At 27.0% G+C, this 22,940-nt stretch overlaps 2 protein-coding genes across 2 annotated transcripts; one reads left to right on the forward strand and one right to left on the reverse strand.

The window, feature by feature from the left end:
* Nucleotides 1-1,561: 1,561 nt before the first annotated feature.
* PmUG01_12048800 (conserved Plasmodium protein, unknown function) lies at nucleotides 1,562-11,182 on the forward strand (the record flags this gene model as incomplete). Its single annotated transcript, XM_029006707.1, has 1 exon — nucleotides 1,562-11,182. The coding sequence occupies one exon, from the start codon at nucleotides 1,562-1,564 to the stop codon at nucleotides 11,180-11,182; it is 9,621 nt and encodes a 3,206-aa protein (XP_028863169.1).
* A 2,409-nt stretch (nucleotides 11,183-13,591) lies between these two features.
* On the reverse strand, nucleotides 13,592-21,472 carry PmUG01_12048900 (conserved Plasmodium protein, unknown function; the record flags this gene model as incomplete). The annotated part of the gene is made up of 9 exons (XM_029006708.1): nucleotides 13,592-14,488; nucleotides 14,819-15,496; nucleotides 15,592-15,703; nucleotides 15,850-19,014; nucleotides 19,311-19,432; nucleotides 19,655-19,773; nucleotides 19,867-19,937; nucleotides 20,350-20,557; nucleotides 20,974-21,472. The coding sequence occupies 9 exons, from the start codon at nucleotides 21,470-21,472 to the stop codon at nucleotides 13,592-13,594; spliced, it is 5,871 nt and encodes a 1,956-aa protein (XP_028863170.1).
* Nucleotides 21,473-22,940: the final 1,468 nt, after the last annotated feature.

Here is a 22,940-nt window from a genome sequence, read left to right on the forward strand (position 1 = left end):
ACTGTTAAAATTGTAGCAAATTTATTTTTAAAATTAAGTGCTAAATAACCATTCATGTAATAATATAAAGTTAATATGTGCATATATGTATATATATATAAATATATGTAATTAATATCATTTTTCCTTTTATTTATTTTTACCATTTTTATCTCCTTACCTGTGAACTTATATATACATTTTGATTAATGTATATATAAAATGAGAATTTTATTATTACCCTTATTCTATTTTATTTTTTTTTTATTTTGATAATTTCAATTTTGTTACATTAAAAATTACTTTTAAATAATATTTATGTATATTTTAAAAGAAGTTAAAAAAAAAAAAAAACCATACATAAAAATAAAATTTATGTTTACGTATATATATATATATATATATATATATACATGTACGTATGAACCAATTTATATACATGTAAACTTATATACAATATAATCTACACATATATATATTTAAAGTAAATTTACATGTGCTGTTGAAGAAATTTTGAAAATTATGCATAAAACTTGTAAATATTGTAACCATATAAACAATATATTTTTTTTTGCGCAAATATGTCTTCAAGCAATATTAAGATTTTATGCTGTATATTTTGAACAAGGAAAATTAAAAAAAAAAGAAATTATATGCATTCGTATATATATATATGTATGTATGTGTATATATACCTTTTCCCATGTTGTAAATTTGTTTACATATTTACTAAGATATTTTTACTTTCCTTCTTTTTTTTTTTCTCATTTCACCCCCTTGGGAATTTAAACCATATAAATATTTTAACTCCTATTTTGAAAGAGTTTTTTTTTCATTTCACGACCTAAACATGTGTTAATTTGTTCAACATATGAACATATATGTGTATATATATATGTGTGTACCCTATTTCATTTTGTAATAAAAGAATTATTGTAATTGTTTTATGTGTATTATATTTTTTTACCTTTTCATTTTTATTAAATTTGTTTTGAACAAAGGAGAAATACACAAACAGATGAATATACACACAAATAAGTAAAGACACTTAAGAATATCATTTATATGTGAATTTTTATATTACCATAAATTTAAGGGGAACAAAAGTATAAGTACGTATACGTGCATATAGGTAAGTATACAAATATATACTTAGATATACTTATATAGATATACACATATATAATATATATATATATGTATGTATATGCGTACGCATGCGCGTATATAGATGCATGTAGTACTACATGCGTGAGCATATATATATATATATATATACATATATCACTGCATGTTTATGAGCATGTGCACACAGGTACGAGTATTAGTAGATATATACATATATGTACATATACAGTCTAGTATATGTTATTAATTTTGCTTATAATTTTACAAATTGAGCTGTTACATTTTGAAAGAAGTAGATTATATATATATATATATATATATATACAAAAAAAAAAAAAAAAAAAAGAGAAAGAGAGAGTGAGATAGAGAAAAAAACAAAAATAAAAAGGAGGGGATATAAAAAGAAACAAAAGGAAAGAAATAATTAAAATCGTTAAATGAAGTTATTGTTCAAATGAATAAAATAAATGGATCAAAAATTGATGACATAAAAAATATTGAGAAACATCTGAATTCATTGAACAGTCATTTACATAAAGGCGAAAATTATAAGATGAATAAAAATTTTAATATTGCAAATTATAATTTAGATTTAATTAAATGTTTACAAAATGATTCAGGAATTTATTTCATATTAGATCCAACAAAGGCTATACACGATAAAAAAAATACTGAAGTATATGATATTTTTATACCTGAAAATAGTGAAGGTGTTAGCTTGCATGTTCAGAAAATTAATGAAGAATATAAGTGTATAGGTGTAAATATAACAAAAAAAGGCATAGACATAAACACAGGTACGAGAATTTTTAACACAAAAATAGCCGATTGGCTAGAGCAACTTTTTCATTTTAATAAAACTTTATCAGTTAACAATAATAAAACATCCAACAACACAAATAATAGTAATAATAATAGTAGCAGTAGTAATTGTAACAGATTGAAACTAGTTAATACTAGCAATTCTGTTACTACTGAGAGTAGTAGCATCAATCCATGCACTGCCACTGTTATAAACAGTAATAGTAATACGAACAGTTGCAATAGTAGTAACAATAATAGCAGTAATAGTAATAATAACAATAGTAATAGTAATAGTAATAGTAATAACAATAATAACAGTAATAACAGTAATAATAGCAATTGCAATAACAATAATAATTGCAGTAATAATAGTAATTGTAATAATAAAAACACGAGCGTTGCTGTGAATTTCACAAATAGTAGTGGAAATAGCAGTAACAATAACACTAACAGTAGTAGCAGTAATAATAATAATAATAATAATACGACTCATAACAGTGTCGTATTAAATGGAAGTAATTTAACTAACAACAGCAAGTTTGGTAGTTATAATAATAATATTAGAAATGCATCATCAGGTATGCAACAAACATCCATTACTAATTTAGTAAAAAATACCAAAAATAATTTTGATAATTTTGAAAATAACGAAAATTATAATTCCGTTATGTGTAATAAAAAAAATAATAAAATTGTAAATCAATCAAATTGTAATTTAAATCAAACTCTCGGTACTAGTAATGTGGTAACACATATTGTACCATCAACAAATTTATCATCTACACAATCAAAAGATACGTCTTCCTTATCAGTTCATCCACACTTGCAGCAAATGCAAAACACAAAACAAATAAGGTTAAATAAAATGAATAATAATACACACTCACATAATAAATCTCATTTGTTACCCTATCATAATGTAAATTATGAGGATAAAAATAGTAAATTATATAATAATACAAATGGGAACAATTTAAATAACAACAAAAATATAACGAGTAGCAATTCTGGAACAACTCAAGTACCAGCGAATGTAAATAGTGAAATGATAAAAAATAATAAATTAGGATGTACAAATAGGCAGAAAAATATGAATCATCATATGCATAACCATCAACACAACTCCGAAATATATAGTGCGCATAATTCGCATCCGAGTAATCACATATATAATAATAACAATAATAATAACAATAACAGTAGCAATAACAATAACAATAACAGTAACAATAACAGTAACAGTAACAATAACAATAACAATAACATTAATAATAATAGTAACAACAGTGGTAATAGTAATAATAATGGTAATAATAATAATATGAATCATAGTAATAGTCACAGTAGTCACAGTCATAAATCGCAACAGTCATATAATGAAAATTTTGGGTATAGACCGACCCTTTTTAATTTGCTAGAAGTGTTAGCCAACCATAATATAACAACCCCAGACCAGCGGGTGTGTATAAGAGGCATAGTTACAGATTTCTTAAATAATGAATTACCACATGGAAAGATATATGCGTACATTGGTGCAGTAGTGGGTCATGATATTTTACATGACATAATTAGAAAATTAGAAAAAGATCCTAATAGGAATGTCGTTCCAGATGCGTCTGGGTTAGCACGAATAGAAGCGGCCTTTGGCTTAAGCAAATCATCGTATGATTTTATGAATCATAATTCAAATAATTCTAGTGTTAGTAACATACCTAATGTATTATTTAATCATCATAATTTGAATAGTGCCCTTTTGAATAATCATATCTATTCTAGTATCTTGTCTAACGTTGCTAATAGTAATTTAGGTAATCATAGCCATAGCCACAATCACAATCACAACCATAACCTCAACCATAACGTCAATAATAATGGCAATATCAGTAACAATAACAATCACAACAACAGTAGCAATAATAATCATAATAATAATATTTCGCTAAACAATGATCGACTAAGTATGGAAGCAGAGAAATTCCTTAGTAGTGGCAAAACAGCCGCGGAAATAAGTAACATACTTGAATATGCGAAGAATGACAAATTTGCGCATTCATGTAATAATTTGTTAAATTTGAATAAAAAGAAAAATCTAAATTTGAACAACATGAATAATATGAACAACGTGAACAACATGAATGGTATGAACAGTATGAACAGTATGAACAACTTACTAAATTTAAGGGGTGATAACGTATTTGGAGGTAACAACAACAATAATAATAGCATCAATAACAACAACATGAACAATATAAATGGCTTCAATGGGTTGAACGGGTTGAGCAGTTTGAGCGACCTAAACAACATGGTGAACGGTATGAACAATAATAACAATAAAGGAGTGTTGAGTGCGCACGAGTATTTATGTGCGTCTAGGAATTTAAATATGCACTGCAACAATCTTAACAGAAGCAATATATCTGATGATGAAGAGGAATTAATGAAAGTCATAAAGAAAAATATAGAGACATATAAAATGAATAATATTAAGAATATCTTAATTTCATCCGTATTTGGAAGAATAAAATGGTTAAAAATTATGAATGAGTCACCACATGCCTATTTATATGGACATAGTATAGTAAAATTTGGAAATAAATTATATATGTTTGGGGGATCAAATAGTAAACATAAAAAGGTTCCTTTTAATCATACATTAACATTTAGTTTAATTTATTACAATTATAAACTGTTACCTTTAGGAGGTAATTACCCAGAAGAAAGAGATGGACATACTACGCATTTGATATCTCTGAAAAATGGCTTGTCCGTATTTCTATTTGGTGGTAGTAATGAAAATATATATTATAACGATATTTATATATTAGATATGGAAACACGTAAATGGTCTCAAAGAATAACGAAAGGAAAGATACCATTACCCAGAGATCAACATTGTTCTATTGTATATCCAGCTAAGAGTGAGCATTTAAGAGGAGAAAAATCAAATTTAACAGAAGGTGTTATTATATTTGGTGGTAAATGTTTATATAATAATAATATTGTTAATTTAAATGATATGTGGATATTTTTATTTCAATTAAATACGTGGATACGTATAAATTATTTAAGTGAAGAAATACCTATAGGTAGATATGGAATGAATTTAGTATGGTCTGATACAAATACTTTGTGTTTATTTGGCGGAGAATATTTTGATGCATCTAAAAATATAAAGGAGAGGAAATTGCTAGATGACATGTGGGTATTTAAATTACACTCCTCTGCAATGACAAATGGGACAGGAAGTAATAATAACTTGATGAGTAACTGGAATATGTGTAGAAATTTTTTTTACAATAACTCTAGTTCTATGGAGGGAACGCTGTATAACCCTATTGACATGATCCAAACTGATGCATATAGTAGTCAGCAGGGTAATCGAAATTATTATCATAGTAATAATTCAATTGAAAAAAATACGTACGAAAGTGTAAATAATATAGCTAACAGTGCACTACTTGATAATAATAATAATAGTAATAATAATAATAATAATATTAATAATTTTAATAATATTAATAATATTAATAATATTAATAATATGAATAATAATAACAATAACAATAATAGTAGTAGTAGTAGTAACAATAATAATATTAACCATAATAGTAACAGTGCATATATATCCATGCCATTGAGTGATAAAGATTCGTCGGATAATGAAAAGGTTCATACGAGTAATATGTTGAAAAAGATTAAAATAACAGGGGAATGGAAAAGAGAGGTGTATGAAGGGAAAATAGGATGTAGATCAAATTATAGTAGTATTTTTATAACACAAAGACATCAAGATTTTAAAGGAGCTGAACCAAAAACAATAGAAAAATTGATGCTCCTTTGTAGCGGAATAACTTATATTAATAAAGAAAATAAACTCAAAATAGTATCAAGTGATGAAATATATGTATATTTCTTTTCACAAAGAAGATGGTATTTATTAAGAGGTAAATTATATAATGAAGAATTCATATATAATGCTAGGCAAAGACACGTAGGTTGTTTCTTCGAGTCAAAGAATGTATTAGGTAGAGCAAATAAAAATCCTGTCCCTTGTATATTTATACAAGGTGGTTTTAAAAAAAATACAATATTTGGTGATGCATGGTTATTATCTCTTACAGGAGAAAATCCATTACGAGTACATGAATATGATTCATCAAGAGAAAAAATTTCAACAACTCAAATGCCACTCTACTATTTTAGAGACACACATTCAATTAGTTTATTGTACAGTTTTTGTACGTTACAGAAATGGCTCTTTGGTGCCTTTGCTAACTTAGTCGATAATTGTGTACATGCATTAAATCCAGCAGAAAATGTGTTTATCAAGTATGAGTTAACTCCTGAGCATGATGGTATGTTGTCTATACAAGATGACGGGGAAGGTCTAGATTTCAATGCAATGAATAGAATTTTAAGGATGTATGGGAATTATAAAAATTATGACAGTAATTCGTTATATGATAGTACGAGTAGTAATAGTAACATAAAAAAGCATAGTTTACCTAATACTGATTTTATCAATAATATCAAAATAGATGACTATAATGAGTACACGAATGAAGACAATTCCTATATTAACCAAAATGGTGGTATAAGCGCGGTGTTTCCAAATAATAAGGCACATGAGTATGCTGTGGCAGATGGAAGTAGAGATCATGCCGCGCAAAAGGGAAAGTACAACAAAAATGCAAATTACGAAAAAGGTAAAGAAGCAAAGGACGATTATGCAGATAATAATGATAATAATATTTATAATGGCAACTGTGAGGGGACAAATAATAACGGTGAAAAGCAATGTGGAGAAAAGGAGACTCGAGGTAGCAATGCGGCTACGAAGAATGACAGCAGTAATGGTAATAGTAATGATAACAAGGAGGGTAACAATGACGGTAATAATGATGGTAATAATGATGGAAATACTAATGGGGAGAAAGGAGATGTAAGAAACGGTAACAACAAGACAGCTGCTGGAACGTGTAAAAGCGTAGAGAATAATAAAAAGGGAGCAAAGAATGAAAGTGATGATTATTATTATAAAAATTACGATCAGGAATATTTTTACAATGACAATGCTAATAGTATATTTGATATAAAATATGGGGTAGGTTTTAAAATGTCCTTTGCAAGAATTTCTTCAAGTTGTGCTATCATGTCGAGAACAATAAATACAATTGGAATTGGTCTATTATCTTTAGAGTTAATGAATCATTGTGATGCTAAAGAGTTAGCTACACCTTTGTGTATGTGGAAATTACCAAATAAAGAATTAATAAATAGAAATATTGCAAATAAATCAGAACATAGACATCATCAAAAATTGTTAATGTCGTATACCCCATTTAATAGCCCTAGCTTGTTAGCAGAACAAATTAATATCTTAGGTACATATAGCGGAACAAGATTATTATATTGGGACTTTAGAGATGATATGGATTTTATTGTATTTTGTCCATCTAATAATAATATTTATTTGAGTAGTTCTCCCTTAACTATAGAAGAGATTAAATATAACAAGAAAAGAAAAGGTACTTCACATAACAATTACGGAAGTAGTACTACTACTACAGCTACCTCTACCATGACTACAATTACAAGTAGTGCGAATAGGCATCACTGCATTGAAGATATTAAGCTCCAAAATAGAGACTTTAAACGAAAGGGAAATTTTGAGGAGGAAGAGAGACAAAAGAAGGCAAAGTTGGAAATTGATGTGGACCCTTCATATAACAAAAATGAAAATACCAGTAATAACTGTAAGTATGATCATGTTAAGGATGAAAGAGAAGAAGGAAACAACAATAGTAACAACAATCGTAACAATAATCATAACAAGGACATTGACAGTAATGACAGTAATAATAATTACCCGAACGAGGAAAATGTTAAGGATCATGATAATAAGAATAGCAGCTGTTCCAGAAATGAAAACGTGAATAGTGCAGGAAACGAAGAAAAAAGCAATAATCTTTATAATGGTATGAATAGGAACGATATAGATTTGAAAAAGGAAGAGTTATTAAATGGCAGTACTATCGGTAGTGCCAACCAGTGTGATGGTAACATTAGTAATAATAATAACAATAATAATAATAATAATAATAATAATAATAATAATAATAATAATAATAATAATAATAATAATAATAATAATAATAATAATAATAATAATAATAATAATAATAATAATAACAATGAGAACAATAAGAATAGTAATATTAGCAATAACAACATTAAGTATAATAATAATGATAGTGCGGCATATAAGAAAGACGCAAAAAAAAATCCTGCATCTGCGTCATCGACAAACTCCAATGAAGCCAAATTTTACGACCTGGAGCAGTTTAAACATTATAATAGTACACTAAAAAAATTAAACTTATTCGACTATAATTCTCATCTACACGCTTCTATATCAAAAGATAAATACAATATTAGTACCATCTTCCCCTTATGGGATCATCCTAAGGATAGTATAGATTACTGCCTCTCTACGTATTTATATTGGTTATATTTAAGAAGAAACACGAATATATTTTTACAAAACACGTTGCTCATACCTACATGTATGAGAAAAGAAGACAGCAATAATAATAGCGGTAATAAAAAGATTAACAAATTAAAAAAAGGAAAAGGGAAAAAAGGATACAAAAAAAAGAACAAAAATAATAATGTTGATTTGAATCAAAAGATAAGAGATAAAAAGGAAATTGGAAGTAAAATGGAAGAAGATAATGAACAAGGGAAGAACCAAGTGCATAACCCAACGGCGGAACTGAATGATAATGACAATCATCATCATGTAAAGGAAGAAGATGTTGACAAGGAGCATACTACGGACATAGTTGTTAATGAGAAATGTGAAAAGACGTGGAATAAAGACCATTTGGTTAATATGAATGATAATGATAATAGTAAGTTGACTGTAAAAAGCGAAGTAGGAGTAGAAAGACAGTTGGAAATGGAGGAAGAAAGGGAAAAAAAAAATACAAATACAACAAATGCAGAAAGCGTAGAGGCTGAGAAGATGCAAAAACAGGAAGAAGGTCGTGGAAACGTGAAGAAGGAAAGTGAGAAGGTTGAACTAAACGAGGGGAGGGGTAAAATTGTTGATAGAAATGTAAATAGTGTACATGAAGAGGATGATGATAATAATGATGATAGTGGACTAACATTACTTGATAAGAAAAAATTAGAAGAGGCTTTAGAATATGGTATATCTCAAGAAACGAAAGAGGACAATGATAAAAATAAAAATGACTCAGATGCAAGTGCAGAAGAAGATTATGATAATGATGACGATGATAATGAAGAGGAAGATGAGGATGGTGAAGATAATGAAGGGAATGAAGAACAAGAAGAAGATGAGGGTAAGATTGAAAAAGAGAATAATGAAGCACAAACAGAAATGTGTGCTGATAATAATGGAAATGAACAAATGGAATGGGAAAAAGAGGGTAAGGGTAATATTAAAGAAGGAGGAAAAAGAGGTAAGAGAGCAAAAAACAAACGTGAAAGAAATGAAAATAATAATCTGAGTAATAAAAAGAAAGGAAATATGAATAATAATGAAATAAAAAATGATGACAATGAAAAAGCAAGAAAAGAAAATTATGTAAACTTGTATATGGAAAATTTAAAAATAAAAGATCAATGTTATATAAATAATACAAGCAAGTATACTCTCTACAATTTTTTAAGAAAAAAATTATATAAAATGGTGGAATTTCATTATTTATTTACTCCATCTGATTATGAATATGGATCCTTTATTATGATGGGTTTTTTAAATGACAACAACAGTACATCTATAGAGGTGAATAGAGTATGTGAAGCAGGTATTTTATTATATTACAAAAACAGATTGATAAAAAGATTAGATGCACCTTTTATAGATTCTGCTTATAACCTCTTTTTATCCAAGTATCCCCCGAATCCATCTCTCTATGATGGAAATTTATATAAATATGCATTAACATGTGTTGTTAATGTACCGAATTGGTTGAAACCGTCTATTAGTAAACAAGAATTTATACATGAAAATAATTATGCTTTCCTTCTCTTTAAAAAAAAATTGGTTAGCTTAATTAAGTATTATCTTCAAATATGCCAAGATAATTTAAAATTAAGAAAATGGAGAGAATCAAGAGATCTAAAATTAAAAAAGTACCTTGAAAAAATGCAGTACAGTATGAGAAGAATGAAAAATGATTCAGATAATGAACATGAAAAGGCATATAAAATTATCTACAATGAAAAGGAAAAAACAAAAAAAGATGCTGAAAAGGAAGAAGCGGAAGAAGATCAAGGGGAAGTTCACCGAGAGGAAAACAGACAACATCAAATGCAACTACAAGAACAGCAGCAGCAGCAGAAGAAATCCGTCAAAACCGTTGAGAAGCCTCAGGAGGAAATTAGGAAAAGGGAAAGTGATTCATCAAATAAAAAGGAAAAAGATAAATTTAATCGAGTGAAGGATAAGGAGGAAGAAATGAAAGTAGTAGAAGAGGAAATAGAAGCAGAAGTGGAAGATGAAATAGTAGGAGTACAAGAACATACCGAACAACATCAACATACGCAGAGATCCCAAGATGACAGAAAAGAAAAAAATGAAGAAGAGGAAGAGGATGAGGAAGATGAAGAAGATGAGGAAGATAAAGAAGATGAGGAAGATAAGGAAGTAGTAGAGGATGAAATAGAAGAACAGGAAGAAGGCGAGGATGAGGTAGAACAAATAAAAAAGGGAAATAGTGATCAAGATGAAGAAGAATTAGTGGACGAAGAGGAGGAGAAAAAAAAAGAAGACGATGATGATGAAGATTACGATCCGGAAGAAGAAGAAGAAGAAGAAATAAAAAATGCAGAGGAGGAAAACGAGGAAAGAGATATTGAAAATGATGAAAATGGTTATGAAGCAGTAGAAGGAGGAAGAGAAGAAGAGGAAGAATTAGAAGAAGTAGAAGAAGAGGAAGAGGAAGAGGAAGAAGAGGAAGAAGAGGAAGAGGTAGAAGAAGAGGAAGAGGTAGAAGAAGAGGAAGAGGTAGAAGAAGAGGAAGAGGTAGAAGAAGAAGAAGAAGAAGAGGAGGAAGGGGGAAAAAAACGAAAAAAGCAAAAGATTCATGAGGATGAGGAACAAAAAGTGGAAGACGAAGAATACGACCTTGAAGAAGATGGACAAAAAGATGTAGATGAAAATGAGGAAGACGTTTATGACGACGAACCGAATGATGAAGAGCAAAATAAATTCGAGGAGGAAAATTACTCGGACTGATGGAGGAGGGTGGCATATTACTGAAAAGACAACAACAACAACAAAAAAAAAAAAAAACAAGATAATTGGCAAGATTAACTATAAGATGAAGGAGGAATTATATATTTTATTTATAAAGAACAGAATGTTAACATATATGGAAATAAAAAGAAGTGAACGAAGCTTCATAGTGTTGACATGTGTAAAATTATTAAATATAGTAAGGAGATAGGAAACTTAGCCCCAAAGCTACATCGGTATAGTACGATTATTTATGAAAAAAGGAAACCACAAATGGAAGCTAAAAATATTAGTGCAGAAATGAAGGATAATAAAAGGACCTTCAATAAATAAAGGAGTAAAAGGAAAATAAGTGTGTAACAGGAGTTTATATGTTTTAATATTATTGAGAAAGTGAAGCAAAGAAGTATATAGGGGGAGGGGGAAGTAAAGCGGTTGTTATGTAAAGATATAAGGTTGAACATGTTGTTATGATGGAAGCTGCTATTCAATTTCGATATAGTATTAAAAAAAAAGGGTATAATGGTTCAATGAAAAGAGGAGAAATGATTAATTTTAAAAGATTGTGTGAAGATAAAGATATAATTGATGGAAACTTCATCTTAATTCACTTTTTTTACCTTAAAACGAATAAGCTATGAAAATGCCAAAAGAGGGAAAATGGGAAATTTTACTTGTATACAGAAAAAATGGGAACTTTTTTATATATAAAAAAATGTTTAATAATTTATTTTCCTTGTGCTTATAGTTAATTATTGTATTTATAGAATCTTAGTGTAATTTTTTGAATAATTATAATAATGGTCAGTGATTAACAGTAATGCAACTTTCTTAAAGAAATTACCATTTATACACATGCTTGAACACATACACATAATACGTACCTACATATAAAAATGCCTATATTTTTATATTTTATTTTGTAAACTTTTGTTGTTTTCTTTAAAAAAAAAAATAATGCAGATATGCAGTTATATGATATTATTTTTAATGTAATTTTTTTTCTTTTTTTTTATAAAGACGGAATAAAAATCCCTATATATAGTATGTAAATATTATATATATATATATATATATATATATATTTTTTTTTTTTTTTTTTTAATATATATATGCTCACATGAACATATGTATGTATAAGATTATATTGTATGTGTATTTGTTAACTTAATTTTTGCCATTTTTTATATGCCTTATTTCACTTAAAAAACTTCTCCATTTTTCTGTTTTATAACATTTTTCATCATTGTTTTGTGTTTGAAAAAATTGTATATGAGATGTATATATACAGTTATACAATCCAATCATACATATTAAAGTATGTACCTCTTTTTATTTTTTGCAATATATTGTAATATGCATAATATTTTTATTATTCCCTTATGAATTGAGCGAACATTTCACTATGTTTTTATAACTTATAATTAAAAAGAAATATAAAAAATATAAAATAAAAAAATACAGGAAAAGAAGAATAAAAAAAATAATTTAACGAAATAAAACGAAGTAAAACAAAATAAAATAAAGTAAAACGAAATGTAACGAAGTAAAATGAAATGAAAAGAAATAAAAATACTTTTAATAATATTTTTCAGTAAGCCCAAAGAGAATCCCACGGCATGCGCTTTTATTACATGTGCCAACATGTATCAAGGAAAGCACGTCGTGATAATGAAAAGAAAAAATTTGTGCGCTGTTATATATTACAACAAATTTTATAAACAAAAAAAATAAAAAAAGACTCTGTAGCACCCTAGATATTGATCTAAAATATTACGATATATTTTTACTTATAAAATTTGCTTATATATTCGTGAGTTTGATGATCCATTTGTTTTGTTTTATTTTTATTTTTTTTCCTTGTTACATTTAATGGGAGTTTTTTTTCGAAGGAACATATAATTCATGTAGATACGAATAGGCACAAACCATTTTTAAAAGTATACACATAACACTGTGTTACTGTGTATTGCTATGTACTGTTATGTATTACTTTGTTTTTTCTTTTTTCCGACCATATATTTTTTGTACACCCATTTTGAAAAGATTACATTTATATTTCAAAAATATAATGTTGAAAAAACCTAATTTTTGTTTAATCATTTATCCAAACATACATTATGCTTAGCATATATATTTATAAAACAAAGATGATTATATTTTTTATTATTCATAATACTCATTTTAGGATGTGACTGTGTGTGGGTACGAAGTTTTTATAAAGTGGGAAAAAAGGAACGCTTTACGGATAACAGGAAAGTATCTATGTATGTACTTAGGTGTATAATGTACGATATACGTTATATGAAAGGTTGGATAATTTGAAAAAAAAAAAAATTAGATAAATATATATACGCACGTTCGTATGTATTATTCATTATATATACAGAGAAAAGGTCGAGTATATCTTTAACTTTCTTCATTTTTGAGTCCCTTGAGGATATGTATAAACTCGCTAATTTTTAACAGTAGAGCAGTATTTTCTTTTCGGGCATCGTTTAAAAGACAAGTTTTTTCATTTAATTCCTTATTCATGATATTTATCCGTCTATTGCTTTCAACTTCTTTATTTTTTATTTCTTCCAAAATTCCCTTTTTTTTTTTTTCTTGATATTTTTTCTCTAAGTCATTAAAATCAAATGACAAGTCATGTTTTTTTAGTTTATTTTTTAAGGCATTTTTTTTATCAGTAACCGTTTTGAACAGTTTGTTATTAACATTTTCTAATTCATTGTTTTCTTTTTTTAAACTCTTATATATAAAAAGAAATTTCTCTTTCTCTTTAGTAATATATTCGATCTTTTTCATAATATCTTTGTACTGCTCTCTACTAAGGATAGTACAATTACTAGCTGAATTTAGACGATATTTTTTTTTATCATAAAGATAATCAATATTTCGTAATTTTGAAAGTTGTAAAGTAATATAAAATTTTACTTCTGATATACTTTTCTTTTTATCATCTTCTATTATAGATATTTCTTCATTTATTATTTCTACTTCTTTTTCTATACTCTTTTTTTTAATTGTTAATCTTCTTTGTTCATTCTTTTTATTATCTATACTTTTTTTAATTCTATTTATATTATTTAAAATAATTGTATTTTCTTCTTTTATTCTATCTATTTCTTCCTTATTGTATATATCAATAACTGAGTTATCCTCCCCATCTTCTTCACTCGATTTATCACTTTCATTTGATGCTTCATCCTGTTTTTTTTTTAGACTTTTTACTAACATGTTGTAACATAAGCTGTTTTCACCTATTATTTGTTTCAATTTATCAAATATCTTCTCTCTGTTATCCTGTAGAAAAAGAAAATCATACTAGAGTTTACTACACCTTTGCATCTGTATTGAACATGGCAATGTGCCATATAAGGCATGCCATATGTTATGTATCTCATGTTATGTATTAAAAATCGTAGATAGAGTTATATGCTTAGACATTTATTAATGTATAGAGAGAACCACAAGACATAAACATATACAATACGGAAAAATGGAAATTATCAAAATGTGATATCCTCATAGAAAAGAAGCAAAATAAGCTATAGATATAAAATACAAAAGGAAAGAAAAGTGAAATATTATTTGATAATTTTATTTTTTATTTTTTTTTATTTTTTTTATTACATTATGACTCTCCAGTTCCTGCCCTAGTAACTGCATTTCATTAACATACTTATTAACCTGTTTTGCAATGATTTTCATTTCTTTTGTATATATTTTTTTTTGCTTTCTTAATTTTAATTCTTTTTTTCTTAATTCTGCTAATATATTATTCTTTTCATCAATTGAAATTATCTTCAATGTGATATATTTTATTATTCTAATGGCTTCAATTCTTTTAATATTTAATAAATGTATTTCTTTGTCATATCTTTTTATTACTCTTCCTATGTAATATTCTATGTCTTCTTTATCATAACTCTTATATTTCTTTTCAAAAAATTCATGATTAAAATTAATATTAGATATCTTTGATATGTTAGTATTTTTTTCCTTCTTAAAGCACAAAATTGTAAATTTTTCTACAATATTTTCGTATTTCTTTATTTTATCCTCATCCTGCTGATAATAAACACCTTCATACAATTCCTCACTCTGATTTTCTCCTTTTCCATCCATATGATCTATTCTTTTTTCATTATTTATCGCTGCACCTTTAATTTTAACTTTTGCCCCTTCTTCATTTCTCTTCCTAACGTCATCTCCATTGTGTTGTCTTTCATGGTGTACTTCATTTTGTATACTTCCCTTTTTTAGAGTATCCCTTAGGAACAATATCTCATCTGTTAGATGCACAAGTTTCTGTAAACACAAAAAAAAAAAAAAAAAGAACAGAATATAGACAAAGCTGAAATAGAAATATAATTTTCCTCAGTTAAGTTGTTTTTACTTTATACCATCGCTATGCGAGTTTTCAATGAGTTAAAATCCTCGTTGAAAGTTTTCTTGATATAATTTATTTGATTTAATAGCTTCCTTTTGCTTTCTTCATATTCGCGGATAATATCACTGAGAGAAATAAAAAAGGGTAAGAAAAGATAAAAATGAGATAAACAAGGGCGAGAGAAAATATGTAGAACAAGTAGGGTAAGCAACTCATGTATGGTACGCAACTCGGCCTCTTTTTTGTATATTCTTTTTCTTCGGAATAGTACGTGATGCTTGATATCCTCTGAGGAGATATATTTTCCTGATCCTGTTCATTCATTTTGTCCATCTGGGAGAGTATGTTTTCATACATTTTAATAATTTTTTTTTTAAAGCAAATTTCTTCGATTTTTTCTTCATTGTTTATTATCTTCAGCTTTTGATTTTTCTGTCTCAGTTTTTTGAATTTGTCTATATACGCATTAACTTCTGCTGTAAGTTCGAGGGCCTTCTTGCGCTCTTTTATTTGTACTATATTTTTTTTTTTTTTTTTTTTAAATTCTTTATATTTATTATTTTTTAAATATGTTTTTATACATTTGGCTTCAACGGTATTGTTATTATTATAACCTAAGGTACTTAATGGGTGTGTTGAAAACTGTAATCTTAAAAATGTGTTTGAAAGATATCTTATCCTGTCATCATACATTTTTTGGTTGTGTTCAAAGAAGTTTTTAATTTCACGTATTTTGTTTATCAGATTTTGGTACACATTATAAGAGAAATCAATGTCTACAATAAATTTTTTTTTTTTACATAACTTTCTATATTTTTTTTTTAATTTTTTTATTTTCATATGAATATTTTTTTTATATAGTAAAGCCATTTTTATATTCTCTTCTTTTTCTCTAGCTTCTTTAGTTTCCCTTAGACTATATTGAATATCCACATCCTTCACATTATTATTCAAGTTAAAAATAGTGTTTAAATTTTTCTGATCATAATTTAACAGGAGGTTAATTTTTTTTTTTTTTTCCTCGATTTCTTCCTTTTCGTCTTTGTTATTTTTTTGTATGAAATTCCAAATATCCATAATATCATTTTTTTCCTTTTCTTTGTTTTTGTTTTCATCTTGATTTATTTCTTTCTCCTTTTGAAATAATTGTATAAGGAATGTTATATCATCGTTAACCTGTTCAAATGTGAAAGGAATAAGGTTACATTTTTTTTTTTTTTTTTTTAGCATTTCTTCTATTATGTAATCATGAATATCTTCCATAAACATTGTAGCCAACAAGTTGTGATCCATAAAATTATCTTCTCTATTTTGTATATCGCTAAACAGTTGTAGGTATTTCCGAACATTTAAATGATACCTTCTAGTGATATTAAATAGATGAAAAAAGGAAAAGACAAAATTTAATTTTATATACTTGTTATATAAGCATACAAATATATACTGCTCCTTACAATGTTTATTTACGAAGATATTTCTCACTTTTTCGTAAACAGGGATTATAATACAATAGTACATAAAAAAATGTTTTGTAGAAAAAATATATATCTTATTGTTGTTACTTAAGCAGAATAATAAATGGTTATCTTCATTTACTATCATGGTATGTATAAACTGTTTTGGCAGAATTTGGGTTCTACTAAATCTAAAAATTATTTTTGGATTCATATTAATTACATTGTTATACTTTTGATATCCTTTTTTATTCAGGTTTAAAAAAAAAATGCAGTTATTTTTTGCACCTTCCGTGGTTAAGAAGAAGCCTTTATTTTCTTCCATTTTTTCTAAACATCGTATGTGTATTTCGTATTCTTTTCCATTTTCATAATTTTGAACATATTTATCCATTTGGTCCATTTGACCAGCTTGGCCCTTTTTGTCCTTTTTTCTCTTTTTGTCTATTTTTCCCTTTTTGTCCATTTTATTCTTTTTCTCTTCTTCTTCCTCTTCTTTTTCTTCCTTCTTTCTTTTACCTCTTTCCATATTTATACTCAAGGAAAATGGATGTTCCCTTTTTTCTATGTCCACTTTACTCAATACAGTCTTATTAAAAAGAATTTCAATGTATTTTTGTAGGTTCCTTTTCTTTTCTTTATTCTCAAAAACGGTATTCTTATCATCATTATTTCTTTGAATCTCTAATTCGGAATCCATATATTTTGTAAACCTAATCTTGTCTCTATAAAAACTCATTTTATTGTATGAATATTCGGACAGATCACTTGAGGAGCTATTCATTTTAAACTCATTCTCATCACTGTCGTTTTCTTTATGGGTACTATTATTATCCTCTTTATTAAAAGAAGAAAAATTGTATCCGTTCGTGTCTTTCTTTTTATTATCATTCCTAAAGTAATTACTACTAGTATCATAACTACATTTATTGAATTGTATTTTAATAATTTCATATTCTACATGTACGTCATATGCATTATCGTCATTTTCTTTTTTCGCCTCCTGCATGTGGTTTGATGGTATTCTCCTAGTAGTGCACCCAGGGGTACCCTTCGCTATGGCGTTCTCTATACCTCCCGCAAGGACTTCTCCTGCTTCCTCTTCAAGGCCTCCCTCCATTCCATCTATAATATCGTTCTCAGTTCCTCCAGAAATACCATCGTCCGTCAAACCTTTTATTTTGTTCGCTACACCCAAATCTTCATTTTTTTCGTCCTTCTGTCTGATATAATTTTGACTATCCTCCTGTACTTTATCAATTCCGCACTTTTGTTTCAACCTCTGTACGTTGATTCTAAATAAGTAATTGTGCTCCCCCAGTAGGTAGAAGGAGTCCGAGAATGCTAAATAGGCGCAATTTTTAATAGGAAATTCTGTAATTTTTAAGTACCCTATGGGTTTAAATTCATTAAAAAATTTATGTAAAAAAAAAATGTAGGGTTCTTCTTCCGATATAACACATATGTATTCACATTCTTTGCTTTTTTCTATTTTTATAATTTTATTATTACTAGTCTTTAAGCAATATATTATGTCTAAATAGAAATTCTTTATTTTGACTACTTTTATTACGCCATTGTTAAAACCAATACAAAAAAATAAAAAATTATTATCAGTATATAAATAGCATAAACAAGTAATACAATTTTTAAATTTATATAAGCACACATTTCTTTCTTTTTGTTTTTCATCCTTTTCATAATCGTAGATTTTCCCGTTAGAACCAAAACTATATATACTATTTTCAAAAGAAAAAATACTATTAATCTTGCTGTTATGATCGTTGTAAAATATACCTATATCATCATATTTATTTTTTTTAGATGTATAAATGGTGCTATTTTTTTTATCCACAATTAAGAAAAAGCTATCGTGTGAAATTATTTTGTTAATATTTATGCTAATCCTAATTTCTTTTTCCAGTTTTATCGTAAGTTTACTGCACTGTCCAATATTCTCCAGGTTAAATTTGCACTCCCACCTAAAAAGAATCAGATGGGTAAAAGGAAGAAAAAGAGAAAAAGAAATAAAATGAAGCAAGTTATAGAATATGAAATTCTGACTAAAAGTATTAAAACGGCATAAAACAGGCACAAAAATGTGCGCATATATATGTGTGTATACATATGTATCTATGTGCATATGTGCATATGTGCATATGTGCATATGTGCATATGTGCATATGTGCATATGTGTGTGTGAGTATATGTATATATGTATGTACTGTCCAACTGCAAATACGCGCTCTGCTGGGAATATTTCTATATAAAATTATACAGTTTCAGGGAGTCCCCTTCTTTTGTAGTTATATAATTATCGTAGTAATGTATGTAACTAATATCTTTATGATCATGCTCTTCGTAATTTTCATTTTGAATTTCTTTCTTTTCAATCAATTCCTGTAGTGGAAGGAAAATATTGGAACCATATTTCCAATTATTTGTGCGGTTAAGGGAATCAATAAAAAAAAAGAGAAATAAAAAAAAAGAGAAATAAAAAAAAAGAGAGAGATATATAGAGGTAGATATAAGGAAATAAGATATACACATATATGCTCATGTAAACATGTGCATGCATAAACATGCGGTATCTACGTGTATATTGCTTCATTTTGTTGTAACCTCCCACAAAAAAATGCATCCATTTGAAGTACCAATAAAAATATATTTTTTATATACGCAGAAGCAATTAATGTGAAACTTTTCATCTAATTCTAAGCTCTTTTCTTTTATCTTTAAACCTAGGAAAGAGAAACATATGTACGATTTGGAGTAGAGCAAGAAGGATATAAAGATACGAAGTTCTAAAAAGAATGCAATAAATTGGTTGTTACCTGTATATGTCCTCTCTAAATTCCACAAATACAATTTTTTTTTTCTTAAAATTAAAAAAAAATCGTAGTACCTGAAGGTGGCAAAAAATTAGTTAAGTTTTTACGCCTCACCATTATTATTTCTGTTACTGTTATGGTTATCGTTACTGCTACCATTACCGTTACTGTTGTTATTGCTATTGTTATTCCTTTTACTTTTATGTCTATGTTTACTTCTATAATTTTAATTTTTTTTTCCTTTATGGTATCTAAAATAAACACTGTGTACGAGCTTATACGCGCACTTTATAATTTTTGAGACAGCCACATGCGTGTCTATTTCACCATTTATGCAATGTATATAGTACATTTTTGCTTTCATATTATTCCATATAAAAATATGGGCAAATACATGTGTGTACATAAATATGCATCCTGTTAGGTATTCTAACTGTATTAAGTTTTCCTTTTTTTTTTTTTTTTTTTTTTTTAATTAGCTATTACTGCAAAATATTGCTATACTCCAGTTGTAGGTATATGCTGAAGATGAAATCCTTTTTCTCTGAATCGAGGACTTTTAAAATACTTTTGTTTGTTATCAGTAGAAAATAATTGTTTTCCTTTTGTACATAAACTTTTTCATAGTAATCATAGTCCTTAAGTGATATTTCTTCTGTTAGTGTTTGTTTTTCTATACAGTATATTTGTATACCTTAGAGCAAATAAAAAAAATAAATAAAATGTAGTAAATGGTGGGAAGGGAATAATATGGAGATAAGCTACTGCTGTAAGTGTAACTTAAGTTAAATCACAGACTAGCAAAAAATCATGTTAAAATGAGAGCAGTCAAGTTAATACAATAAACCCTATTGCATCTCTTAACTTTATTGTGCTCTATTCATTTCCTATGTCCTTAAAAGGATTAATTATGTACTTTACGAAAAAGTCATTTCTCTCTGATGTGTGTACATTTACACATATATATATATATATGCACGTATTTTTATTTTGTATATGTATATGTATATATATATATATATATATATATATAGTGAGAGAAAGAGAGAGAGGTATATATTTTTTATGCGGGAATATTCTATGCGTGCATAATTCCCCCTCTTGTATTACATGAATATCCTGAGGGGCTGTACAAAACAACTACTAGGGACTCCTTAAACAAATAGGAGCATGTAATAACATAATTATGTTTTGTGAATACAGTCCTTAAGCTTTTAATTAGAGGATTGTATATATTGATAACGTTTTGAAGAAAAAAGACAATATTTGAACTTTTCAAAATAAAAATGTCGACATTTAAATTAACTCCATAGAAATAATTTACTTTTATCAAATTATACGGTATTATATTAACACCTTCATTACGATCATCCAAAATTTTATCTTTATATCCCTCTATATCATGTGATAGCCTTTCTGTATTCTTACCATTGCTATCATTCTTATTCCTTTTATTATTATCATTGTCAATATAACTTATCTGATCACGCACAATATTTAGGTCAATGATATTCTGGTCAAATATATCATTTCTATTAAAACTGGAAAAAATATCTCTCCGAAGTTTGCTGAATACAGCTATATGGCTAGGAAGGAAGGATTTTTGCATAGCATATATATATATATATATTGTGTATATTATATATATTACTGCTTAATATTTATATATATAAGCATATACGTTTTCATGAAACACTTTTTCAGGGATATATTTTCGCAGGAAAATAAGGCCTTTTAGTAGGAAACATGATCAAATTATGTTTATACATATATATATTTACTATACACTCGTATATATCCACATATATATATATTTATGTGCACATTTCTCTTTTTTTTTTCTAGACATAGTGCCTTTGTCATTTAATACTTATGATTTTGCTTTTATATTATGCAGGATCATCTTCATGTTCATGCTTCTCTTACTTCACATTGCACAGCATTATACACACACATATACGTATATAATATAAAAAAGTGTACATATACATGTAGGGGGATACATATGTGGGCCTTTCTTTATCTGCCACATTATCTACAGTAACAGTATTTAATAGAAGTTCCCACTAGACAGTACATATACGAACGCAAAAAAATTTTGCACTTTGCTCATTTGCACATTTATAATAGCTCATTTTATTTTTTCTCTGCACAAGCAGATGCGATGCAGATATTTGCTTCCCAGCAATGTAATAAAATTGATAATGTTGAAATGTTCATTACTCACACAGAATGTGTGCACGGGCTCGCCTCAGAGCAAAATCGTCTTATTTATTTACATACATATTTATTTATTTACATATTTATTTATTTACATATTTATTTATATACATATTTATTTATATACATATTTATTTATATACATATTTATTTATATACATATTTATTTATATACATATTTATTTATATACATATTTATTTACATACATATTTATTTACATACATATTTATTTACATACATATTTATTTATTTACATATTTATTTATTTATTTATTTACTTATTTACTTACTTACATATTTATTTATATATTTACATATATATTTACTCATTTATTTATTTCATTTTATTTCATTTTATTTCATTTTGCTTAATTTTTGTATTTCCCCCTTAGATAGTTAACAGAGAATGGTCCACGGCAAGCGTACACCTCGGAATAAAATAATATCATTTTTAAAGCGAATAATTTTTAAATAGGTTTTATTAAAAAAGGAGAAGTAAATTTCATAGGATAAAATAAAGTAACAGCTATAAACATTAAACAAAAAATGAAAGGGATAAAAAAAAAAAAAAATACACATAAAATATAAACACATATATATATATATATATATATATATAGTATTTGTAAAAAAAGAAAACAGTTATAATAAATATAAATTACCGTAATCCGCGATGTTCATAATGTGAAATACATATACAAATACATACATACATACATATGAACATTCTAAAAAAAGTACAAATAATTATCTACATAATTTTCTATTATAACACTGTCCTTCATGTTACAACCTTTTCCTTTTAATAATTACTTTTTAACAATTTGAAGCTTACAAGTTGATAAAATATAATCAT

Source organism: Plasmodium malariae, assembly GCF_900090045.1.
Source record: "Plasmodium malariae genome assembly, chromosome: 12".
Classification (NCBI taxonomy): domain Eukaryota; phylum Apicomplexa; class Aconoidasida; order Haemosporida; family Plasmodiidae; genus Plasmodium; species Plasmodium malariae.